Below are 12675 nucleotides of genomic sequence, written 5' to 3' on the forward strand. Positions count from 1 at the left end.
CGCAGGCCGTACCCATCGCGGTACCCTGCGTCTGTAAATAGTACCTATCGTTAAAGGTGAAGAAATTATGTGTCAAGATAAACTGCAGTAGTTGGATTACAAAATTATTATGATCATCATTGTCATTTGTATTTGTTGACAAGAAATACTTGATGGCTGCTATTCCATCTGTGTGTCTGATATTAGTGTAGAGTGACTCTACATCTGCAGTTACAAGCCACATGTCATCAGAGAGCTGAATATTTTGTAATATTTGCAATACCTCCATGGTATCACGGACATATGAAGGTAATGTATTTAAGTACTCTCTTAATCTTTGGTCGACATATCTGCTGGCCTTTTCTGTTAGATTTTCATTCCCAGAAACGATAGGTCTGCCAGGGGGTATTTGGGAGTTCTTGTGCACCTTTGGTAAGAAATATAACGTAGCGACTTTAGGGTGATCTACAGTTAAATACTTTTTCTCAGTATTGGTAATGATATTGTCTGTCCAGGCTTGTTTGACTAAGTTGTTATATTGTGTCGTTTTTATTTTGCTCACCTTAGTTGATCTGGTAAAAATGCAGCTTTAATAATTTGTAAAAAGTTAAAATTTAAAATAGCCCTCGGATTGTAAGGGCTTAGCTTACAACTATAATTTTTGCTGCTTGATACCAGTGATACTGATTTCAGATTAATTCAAAAATCTTAGTTCAACTTAGGTGCAGTGTTTTTAATTTTTAGCTTCTGCTAAGTGTATGTGTGGTTAAATTTTGATTTAATAAACTTTAGTGTGTGAATGAAAAAAACATTTTTTTCTAAACTAAAACTACTTAGCCTTGATTCAGTTAGGGCAATGGTGGAAATTTCCCTCACAGATTTAAGTTACCTACTTCTACTTGTAAGCCTATTTACAATTATTTATTAGTTGTATTCTGTCCTTAACTTTAAATCTGTGGCAGGAGATCTCTGTGGTTAGGAGATTATAAAACTCAAATTGGGCCACCTGCCCTTAACCACTGAATCTCTTGTTATAATATACTTTGCCCTACCCCCACCCTCTCACTCTAAAATACACCAACATTACTGGAGGACTCCTGAGACGTATCAACACACCCTAGCTGTTAAGAAAGCATATCGCAAACACAGCATCTTTGGGTGCCCACGCACACCGCTTTCTTCAATGAGGTGACGTTTCCACCTCTAGACCTATAGCCGTCACCTCATTAGAGAAGAGCACTGTGCCGTGGTCGGCCAGAGGCGCTGTTTTGCGATATGCTTTCTTAACAGCTAGGGTGTATTTTACAAAATGATGAGATGAACTCATATTTATTTTTAATGATGGTAAATCCTAGCGTTTGTAATATGCTTGGATTTACCATCACTTTAAATGACCACTTAACACAAATTGTAAACGACATGTTTCTGAACCTTCATATCTGAGAATAATTTTGCAATGAAAACTGCAGCTTTATTTTGTTGAATGAGTATATTTGTTTTATGTTTATTAAAGCGACACAAGGGAAATTTTTGTTACACACATTGTTAAGAATCCAGACAATTTTTGGTTCAGACCCTGGACACTTGTTTATTGGTGGGTGAATTTATCCACCAATCAGCAAGAACAACCCAGGTTGTTCACAAAAAATGGGCCGGCATCTAAACTTACATTCTTGCTTTTCAAATAAAGATACCAAGAGAATGAAGAAAAGTTGAACAGCTTGCTAATTCCCTCGAACCTCTCCTCTCATCCTTCTCCTTTTCCTGCCCTGACCAATCTATCTGCCACTATAATTCCACCCTTACATCCGTCCTTGACAATCTGGCCCCTCTTACCATAGCTTGGAAATCACACACTTATCCTCAGCACTGACATACTTCTCTGACACTGTACCTACGCAGATGTTCCCGTACTGCTAAGCGGCACTGGAGAAAATCTCGGAGTTCAGCCGATTTTCTTCATTACAAATTCATCTTGAACTTCTACTATTCTGCCCTTAATCTCCATAAGCAACACTACTTCTCTACTCTTATCTATAATCTTTCTTCAAATACAAAACGTCTGTTCTCCACTTTCAATACTCTTCTTCGCCCTCCCTCACCTCCTATTACAACTTCTCTGTCAGCTCAAGACTTCGCCAACCACTTCATTAACAAAATCGACTCCATCAGAAACTAAATCAGCTCTCAACATAATTCCATTCTCTCACCCCCTCAAATGCTCTCAATCAACCACAACCCACATAACCTTAAACTTAGCTCATTCTCCCCTGTTACTGCGGAAGACGTATCGGCACTTATACTGCGCTCTCACCTCACTACCTGTCCCCTTGACCCTATCCCCTCACAGCTACTCCCCTCCCTCTCTGCTACCCTTACCCCTATACTCACACACATTTTCAACCTCTCCCTCAGCACCCGTATATTTCCCTCATCTCTGAAACATGCACTGGTCACACCTATCCTCAAAAAACCTTTCCTTGATCCTACCTCCCCATCCAACTACCGCCCTATTTCCCTCCTCCCTCTTGCCTCAAAGCTTCTCGAAAAACTAGTATATGCACGCCTATCCCACTTCCTTACATTAAACTCCCTCCTTGACCCACTGCAATCTGTATTTCGTCCCCATCACTCCACAGAGACAGCAATTGTTAAGTTTACCAACGACCTACTTACAGCAAAATCAAAAGGCCACTTTTCTCTGCTTATCCTCATTGATCTGTCCGCAGCCTTTGACACTGTTGACCACCCTCTTTTGCTCCAAACCCTTCAATCCTTCTGCATCTGTGACACAGCCCTCTCGTGGCTCTTTTCCTACCTGTCAAACCGTACCTTTAGTGTAGCCTTCTCTGGGGCCTCCTCTGCCCCGTCACCACTTTCTGTCGGAGTACCGCAAGGCTCTGTCCTCGATCCCCTTCTCTTCTCAATCTACACGTCCTCACTAGGTGCCCTAATAAAGTCCTACGGTTTCCAATATCATTTGTATGCTGACGACACCCAAATCTACTTCTCTGCACCAGACCTATCTTCTTCCTTGCTAACCCGTGTCACTAACTGTCTTTCTCACATCTCTTCCTGGATGTCCTCTCACTACCTCAAGCTAAATCTCTCCAAAACTGAACTCCTTATTTTCCCCCGTCTTCCAAAATCTCCACCCCCAATCTCTCTATAACTGTCGACAACTCCATCATTATAAACACAAAAAAATAGTGTAAATAGATACAACCAAGTAGCACTAATCCTGAATATATATGCTAATGTGATATATTGATATAAAACATATATAAAATATATTGATGTCTTAATATATATCAATATAATATATTGTAACAAATACAAATCCCACAAAGTATACAATAAATGAAAATACACTCATAAACATAAACAGAACCTGTGTAATCCAATATTTACAGTCCAATGTGTATAAGATAAGAATATATATCCATATAGAAAGTCTGACAGCTCCTCTTATAAAGGTGATTCCACAAACCCCATAACGAAAATTTCTGAAAGAGCGCAGACTCAAATGTAGAGTAGTAATCCTTTAATACGTGCGCACACACAAAAAGTGGCAACTCACAAGATAAATAAATAAAAACAGCATAGGACACAATGTGTTATGGTTATTGATGTGACTTATCCCACAAAACACCGGCTCAGCAAGCAGCTCCAGATACACTCCAACACTCCTGGGCTGATGTCAAAGAAACCCGGTCCGGGTTAGTAGCGATATTGTCCAAGTCTGTTTGGATTCCATGTGCTGATGTAGTTAAGCAGGCTGAAATTCCACTTGGGAAGATACTTTCTCCTCTTCTGTTTGGATCAGAAGATATTTTATTAAAGTGCCTTATTGCTAGGTAGCTCTTCTCTGAACAAACAAACTAATAACTCCATCATTACCCCTACCTCGCATGCCCGATGTCTCGGCATCACATTTGACTCAGATCTTTCTTTCACTCCTCACATTCAGTCCTTGGCTAAAGCCTGCCGCTTCCACCTCAAAACATCTCTAAAATTAGACATTTCCTTACACAAGACACAACTAAGATTTGAATCCACTCTCTCATCCTTTCCCGCCTCAATTACTGCAACTCTGTCCTCTCTGGTCTCCCCACCTGCCGCCTAGCTCCTTTACAATCCATAATGAATGCCTCTGCCAGGCTCATCTTCCTTACACGTTGCTCTTCATCTGCTGCACCTCTCTGCCAATCCCTTCACTGGCTTTCTCTTGCCTCTAGGATCAAACACAAAATTCTCACTCTGACATACTAAGCCCTCAACTGCACTGCTCCCCCCTACATCTCAGACCTTGTCTCCAGATACTCTCCCTCCCTTCCCCTTCACTCTGCTCATGACCTCCTACGCTCCTCCTCTCTTGTTATCTCATCACACTCCCGTTTACAGAACTTCTTCAGACTGGCTCCCATCTTGTGGAACTCTCTGCCTCGCTCCATAAGACTCTCCCCTAGTTTTGAAAGCTTTAATCACTCCCTAAAGACTCTACTGTTCAGGGATGCATGCAACCTACGCTAACCTTTCTTTATACCAGTTCCTCTCCTCCATTGCTATCGCCTGAACCCCCTTAGCATGCAAGCCTAAGAGTCCAGCTGTTTGTAGATCACCTTCATAAGAGCTGACGACAACAGTGCAACACTTGGCAGGGCCCTCTACCCATTTAATCCCTATACTTGTTTTGTTTTACTCCACATTTGTTTATAACGCTGCAGAATCTGTTGACGCTCTACAAATAACTGATAATAATAATAATAATAATAAAAAGTTGGTTAAAATTGCATTCTCTATCTGAATCACGAAAGAAAAAATTGGGTTCAGTGTCCCTTTAATTTCACTGATTTCCCTGTCCCCCAGAACAAAAGAATCCTTGCTAAATAATTACAAACTAATATTCAGATATAGCACAAACTCTGTTTGCACGTGTGCAGTTGAGAGAGATTGGGGAAGGCTGCCCTTATCTCTTCTTTAAAGGTGGTTTAACACTGATTCAACTTAGTTTGTATTGCAAAGAATGCTTCTCCTAATATGATTGTTGATGCAAAACTGATAATCCTCCTTTTACAAACATGTAACTGCTGAGAATCTTAGGGGGGCTAAGTAAACTAAAGCTTACATAAATTGCCTTAACCCTTTAAGGACGCAGCTTTCAGCTTGCTCAATTGTTTTATGACGGAAAAATTCCGTCATATGTCCTTAAGAGGTTAAAGGATTAACCCAAAACCTCCCTTTAAGAAAGTGAAACAAACACAATTTGCAGATGTATTTTACAGCAAAATAAATAATGTATATTGCAATAATGTTTCACTTGCGAAAATGAAACATTTTATATGTTGTTGAAATGTCAAGTTTAATGGTCCTTTAAGTACATACCACAGGTTAAATAATCAGCTGATTAGTTACCTTGGTTACTAACCTGCTCCTAACTATCAGCTGGTTAGTTCACCTGTTATCTAGTTAAGAGATCATGAATATCTAACCTGTTAGGGTACTAGAGGACTATTAAAGGGACAGTCTAGTCCAAAATTTTTTTCATGATTCAGATAGGGCATGTAATTTTAAACAATTTTCCAATTTATTTTGATCACCAATTTTTCTTTGTTCTCTTGGTATTCTTAGTTGAAAGCTTAACCTAGGAGGTTCATATGCTAATTTATTAGACCTTGAAGGGCGCCTCTTAAGAATGCATTTTAACAGGTTTTTCACCACTAGAGGGTGTTAGTTCATGTTTTTTATATAGATAACACTGTGCTCGTGCACGTGAAGTTACCTGGGAGCCATCACTGATTGGCTAAACTGCAAGTCTGTCAAAGAACTGAAATAAAGGGAGAGTCTGCAGAGGCTTAGATACAAGATAATCACAGAGGTAAAAAATATATAAATATAACTCTGTTGGTTATGCAAAACTAGGGAATGGGTAAAAAAGGGATTATCTATCTTTTAAAACATTAAAGGATTACTTTCTGTTATAATTTTTAAGCTAAACAACTAACATATTAAAGTTAATAAACATTAATTAAAACCTACTGACCTATATTTTCTCCAAAACGAAGTTTCATAACGTTCTAAAAGTTATATATTTTATTCGCCGATGATGTCACGTTATCCTGCCCACTATTTTCAGCACTGCATGTTCAAAATACTTAAACCAATAACTTTGTGTTTAAAGCGCCATTTTGAAACCTAGGTATTGTAAACGTATTGGTACAGAGCAAAGGATACCCACGGAGTGGGTTTGGAAAACAATTAAATTTGCAGACAAGATTTCTGATATACGGTAGAGATATGTTAATGAAATGCTATTGATAAAAAGAGTATTTGGTGTAGTTAGTTAGTAACGTGCATAGAAAATATTTACTTACAGTGGCCCTTTAACAATTCTGGTGTAGACTGTCCCTTTAAGAATCACTGAATTGAATAATACAGACTCACTCACATCATGTGGTGCCCCTTTTTCTACTATAATAATTGGAACAAATGCAGCAAACTGTATGATATAATACAGAGACCACAGTACACAAATGATGTAATATAATACATAGAGGCAGACGAATTGGTATTATAGAGAGGTCAGTGTAGGTTAATTGGTATAATATATATAGAGGTCACAAGCACACTGTTTATTATTATTATTATTATGGTACAGAGGTCAGTGCAGGCTTATTATTGTAATACAGAGGTCACAAGCTGCACAAAGTATAATTAGTATAGACGGTACAGAGGTCAGTGCAGGCTAATTAGTAAAAGATCACTTGCACACAGACTATTTGGTTTATATACACACGAAGTACACTACTCTGGACTGGTAGGTAATACAGTCACAGTGAATGAAACATGAATATATGCGGCAGGAAAGTGGCATTACTCGTGGAAGACCAATCAAAGTCTAGGGGTGGTGACTAAAGCCAATAACCCGGAAGTGGTGGTAATTTGTCCCACGTGTTCCGTATGTGCGGAGTTACTGATGGAAGTGAGATGTGTGTTTCACTGTCTTTGGGTCCTGTACCGGAAGCTGAGTTGTGCAACAGGCGTAGTAATGACTATTTATCTAGCAGTGATCATTGAGCTGCTGCAGAATAGTGTAATGAGTAAAAAACGGACCAATGAGGAAGGTACCTGCGCAAACATATTCACATTATGCCCATTATTTTTGTTCAGTAAATCAAAACAAAAAAAGCCATAGTAGATCGTTTAGGTTGGAGTTATCGTATTTAATGCAGCAGGCTTGACTGTCAAATCCATATTTGTTAGGCTGCTTTGTAGTGTTTTTATGTAAATATCTAAAAAAAAATCCATATAGTATTTTTAAACCAGTTCAAAACAAAAACATAAACCCCCACAAAAAACCTATTGTATAAAGATGTATAAATCAAATAAAACTACTTTCAAAACTTGATCGCTCCCCCGTTATTCTCATGAAGTAAATATAACTTGATATGTGATGTGCTTTTATGGTGTACAATAAAATTGGTTTTCACCAACACCTAATTTTAGCAATGCTGTTATTGCTTTAAAATCAGATTGAGTTTATAGAGACTCTTGACTACCAACACACTGCATTATGAATGATAAAGGATACCTCTACCAGAACTAAAATTACAAATAAAAAAGGGAATAGATGTTCTAGATCAATTTTTATTTTAATGACGAAACGTCTCAACTTTGTCTCATCATAAGTATTTAAAAAATATCACAATAAATATGTTCCCCGTAATATTTTTTTTTAATACAGCAAAGAAACTGTGATATATACATTAATAATTTATAAATAGACAACATATTTGTAGGATATTCTGATACCTATTGTACCTCAAGACTAAATTGGCTACAATAAACAAGGTTTGTTTTTACATATTCTATTTGAAGCTACACCTTTGAAAAAAATCAAAACTCAACTAGCAATATGAGATCTAAGAGAGGACGGACCGGGCGCAGGAGAAAAAAGAAAATGGTGACTGACTCAACCCAGAGTGCAGGTACAATAGACCTGAGAAAAAGTTTTTAGATATTCTATTAAAATGTTTTGTTCACTGATATTTAGATCAGTCCCTCTGTTAAAACTGTTACTGAATAAAAGGCACCTTTTATACAGTCTATGATATCTTACTGGCCAAGAAAGTGTCATTATCCAAGGATAGTTGCTTTTATTGTCACCAGGTTAGAAAGTAATCAGTCGCCCGCCTATAGAATATATCGAAGTCTAAGTATATCTGGGATCTTGGTAGTGGGATTATAGCTCCTCACCCCTCCTTGCTGAAAATGTTAGCCTTCCCCTAGTAACATAAGGTCAACAAGTGCATGTTTTTAAACAATCTCTGTCATTCCTTAGTCCGTTTCCCCCACAAATTACTTTTTTTCCTCAAATCTCTTTCCCTTTCCTCTCCCAATTTTTTGACAACTTCATTTATTCTTGTGACCCCAGCACTGGTCTCAGGACTGTGGACCGATAACAGGCATCTTACTGTATCCCTATGAGCTTGACAGTGATTATTTGTATTTCTTGTCCATAGTAAACAAAAGCCATGATAGCGAATATGTACAACTGAAAAGGTGGCTGAAGGTTAGAGGATTTCAGAACCATCATCTGAGGACAGCAGAGTTTACAGGTAGGATCTGGATTTAAAGGGACATGAAACACATTTTTTTTTCTTTCATGATTCAGATAGATAATATAATTTTAAACTACTTTGCAATTTACTTATTGTAACAGAAGCTTCTGTTACTTTTGTACTTGGAGAGGACTGCAGGCCAGCCTCCTCCCCACCGACTATGGATCCTGGAACTTGAGGGGATTCTTTGATTTGGGAGCCGGATGCCCAGTGTACATTTGGAGTACTTTTACCCTGGATTCAGGTTTACCCCGTTTCCATGAATTCCCAGAGACTCTGAGAACTGGAGGGCCCTGAAACAGAGTTTTGGTCCCTGTGTTTTGTTTGTAGTATAAGATGACAGCCCAATCCAGCATTGCTTGCTCCAACCCCCCCCCCCCCCCTAGACTCAGAGACTCAGAATGCTTGAGCTGATTGCAACCTCCTGCTCTTATGTTGGGACCTCCTGCTGTTATGCGTCTGCATATCTAGTCTAGGTGTAAAGTGTCTTTCTATTATTGTGTGAATCATCCATTGTCCTTTTGTAAGTCAGGATGGGATTGTCTCATTGTCTACTATTTCTATTGATTATGTGGTGACTACCCCCCTTTGTTGGAAATGTATAAAAGCTGTGTTTTCTGTGCAATAAAGCAGTTCCTATTTTGACCCTCAAGCATTCAGTCTCGGCTAATGTTCTTGGGGGTAGCTATAATAACTTGCAGTGGCCGTTATTCTAATAGAGGCTGGTATCCAGTGGAGGTTCATTGGTTGGCGATTGGCGGGAGGAAGCGGACTTTAGCGGATATACCCAGTCTGGGGTACCGAGACCCGCTACACTTCTATTATCTAATTTGCTTCATTCTCTTGGTACCCTTTGTTGAAGAAGCAGCATATATGGGCAGCCACCAATCAACAGCTCCTAAACCTACCTAGGTATCCTTTCCAAAAAAGTATTCAGCCGGACAGATAGCTTAGCATGCTAAGGCATTGTGGCTCTGTAGCAACCCAAGGGTTGCAGGTTCCATCCCCGGCAAGGTCCACTCAGCCTTTCATCCTTCCAAGGTCGATAAAATGAGCAGTGCCTTGGGACCCTTATGGGTGATTAGCCGCGCTTTACACGTACCCAATACATACAATACATTCTAAGAGAACAAAACAAATTAGATAACAGAAGTGAATTGAAATGTTGTTTAAAATCACATGGGGGAGTGTCTGAGTGAGACACGGCATGAGAACTAGCGCAGTGATGGGCAGCAAATATAAATATATATGAATATATACATATATATTTATGTGTATATACACATATTACCACATACATGATATATATGTATATAAGCACATACATATATATTATAGGAATACCACAGTTCCACATAGATCGCAATGTAAAGGCACTTTTTTTAGTGTGTTTTTTTTCTAACACCCCACAGCTGCCTACTTTAACCCCTCATAACTAATTATTGCAGTTTATTTATCAAACAATATAAATATGCTACATTTTTTTATTTTTAATCAACACTACACTTTTTTTGGGGGGGGGGGGGGCATTTGTGGCACATTTTGAAAATTAACCAGAGATCTGATCTCTGGTTAATTTTCGGAGTGCTAATTGCTACCGCAAGCTTTTTTTATGTAAGTTAAATCTAGTTTTACTTTTCCTAAATATGAGACACAGAAGGGAGCTCAACATGGAAGTGGTAGTGGAAAGGAAATAGATTAGACAGCAAAGTTGATGTAGGAGATAGGCAGGGAAAAGGGGGTTCATGAAAAAGGGAAAGACGGTGTAGGAGGGAAAGAAAGTTCATATGAAGGGTCTAAAGAAGGAAAAGAGTGTGAGGGAAATAGAGATATGAACAAAATGTTTTGTGTTAGAAAGATGAGGAGGAAGAGAAGGGGAAAGCATGTAGGATGACTAAAGAGTTATAGGGAGAGAGACAAGGGGCAGAAAGAGGGGTTTGTACAGTGTGAAGGATGTGGTGCAGAAACTATGTTACAGAAATTGGACAGGGAAGGTTAAATGAGAAGAGTAAGGATATGGGTGGGTTACAAATTTATAGAGTTAATGGATTTTAATCTGCAGACTGGCAAATTCATGCAGATTGAAGCCAGTGTCTACAGCCTCAAAAACAATGCTCTTCAATCTGTAATATAGATTCTCTTCTTAATCTTTGGCTTTAGTCTTATTAAAGGGATATTAAAGACTTGTGCTTGGGGTATAGGTATATATATATATATATATATATATATATATATATATATATATATATATATATATATATCCCCATTTAAGCACAGCATGACTAAAGATATACAAATAGCTTTAGATGGCATTGTAATAACTATAATTATCTTGCCCCTGTTTTGTTAATATTTCATTCTATTTATTGCCATAAGTATATGTTAGATCAGTTCCTGTTAGAAAAGACAGTTTGTTCACATGAGAACATGTGCGATAATAAACCAAGAACCTCAGAGATTCTTATTATTATCACTTATTTGTAGAGTGCCAACATATTCTGCCTCGCAGTTCTAATATGAAAGGTAGCTGGGCTTGTAGGCTTACATGTTAAGTGCTTCAGTGGTGAAAAAAGGAGAAGACGAACGGAGGTAAGGAAATGTTGGTGTATATTGTATACATCCCTGAACAGTAGTGTCTTTAAGAAGTGCTTGAAACTTTGTAAAATAGGGGAGAGTCTTGTGGAGTAAGGTAGAGAGTTCTACAAGCTAGAGTCCAATCTGGAGAAGTCCTGTAGACAGGAATGGGAAGAGGTAACTAGAAGAGGAGACAAGGAGGTAATGAGCAGTGCGAAGGGGACTGGAGGGAGAGTATCTGGAGGTGAGGTCTGAGAGGAGCAGTGATTTTGACTGCTTGAATGTCAGAGTCAGGATTTTGTGTTTTATTCTGGAGGTTAGATGAAGCCAGTGAAGGGATTGGCAGAGAGGTGCAGCAGATGAGGAGCGATGTCTAGGGAAGATCAGCCTAGTAGAGGCATTCATTATGGATTTTTAAGGAGATAGACGGCAGGTAGGAAGACCAGTGAGAGAGTGAATTAAAATCTTGGTTATGTCTTGTGTGAAGTGGCACATTTTGGAGATGTTTTATGGTGGAAACAGCAGGCCAAAGACTGGATGTGGGGAATGAAAGAAAGATCTAAAGTTAACCCTAAGACATTGGGAATGTGGGGTTGAGGTAATGATGTTATCAACAATTATAGAAAGTTGGGGAATAGAGATATTGTTAGAAGGGGGGGGGGGGGGTCAGTTTTGTAGAGATTTAGCTTAATGCTGTGACAGAACATCCAGGATGAAATGTTAGGACAGTTAGCAACACAAGTTAGCAAGGAAGGAAATAGGTCTCGTGCAGAGAGGAAGATTTGGGTATCATCAACATACCAACAATATTGAAACCCATGGGACTTTATAAAGAAACCTAAGGATAACGTATAAATTAAGAAGAGAATGGGACCAAGGACAGAGCCTTGTGGTACCTCAACATAAATTAGTAAAGGAGCAGAGGATGTACCAGAGAAGAAGGCTACACTAAAGGTCTGGTTAGACATGTAGGAGGAGAAGCACAAGAGGCGTATGTCGCAGATGCCAAAGGATTGGAGGGTTTGGAGCATTAGAGGGTGGTCAACAGTATCAAAGGCTGCAGACAGATTGAGAAGGATTACCTATTGCATGTTTAAGGGATGAGGGAAACATACCAGTGCTGAGGGAGAGATTGAAATTGTGTGAGGATAGGAGTAAGAGTAGGAGAGAGGGAGGACAGTAGTTCTGAGGTGATGGGATCAATGGGACAGGTAGTGAGGTGAGAGGAAGATATAGGGGCAGAAACTCAGTGCATTTTTACAGTTTTTCACAGTGTTAGTACTTGTATCATAAAGATAACATTATGCTCACTCCAGTGGAGTTATTTATAATTCAGTTCTGATTGGCTAAACTGGAAGTCTGTCAAAAGAACTGAGATAAGGGGGCAGTCTGAAGAGACTTTAGGTACAAGGTAGTTACAGAGGTTAAACGTGTATTAATATAACAGTGTTGGTTATGCAAAACTGGGAATGGGTAATAAAGATATTTTCTTTTTAAACAA

General features: G+C 38.8%; 1 protein-coding gene across 1 annotated transcript in view; it reads left to right on the forward strand.

Moving 5' to 3' along the window:
- The first annotated feature begins 6926 nt into the window (after positions 1-6926).
- The window catches only part of SETD4 (SET domain containing 4), an 84691-nt gene continuing 78942 nt past the window's right edge, over positions 6927-12675 (forward strand). Inside the window, exons 1-3 of the mRNA XM_053705949.1 lie at positions 6927-7103; positions 7858-7967; positions 8502-8597. Of these exons, the coding sequence (XP_053561924.1) occupies positions 7895-7967; positions 8502-8597 (169 nt within the window). The 5' untranslated portion in view covers positions 6927-7103; positions 7858-7894. The remainder of the gene's footprint in view (positions 7104-7857; positions 7968-8501; positions 8598-12675) is intronic.

The sequence above is a fragment of the Bombina bombina genome, chromosome 3, assembly GCF_027579735.1.
Source record: "Bombina bombina isolate aBomBom1 chromosome 3, aBomBom1.pri, whole genome shotgun sequence".
Lineage (NCBI taxonomy): Eukaryota > Metazoa > Chordata > Amphibia > Anura > Bombinatoridae > Bombina > Bombina bombina.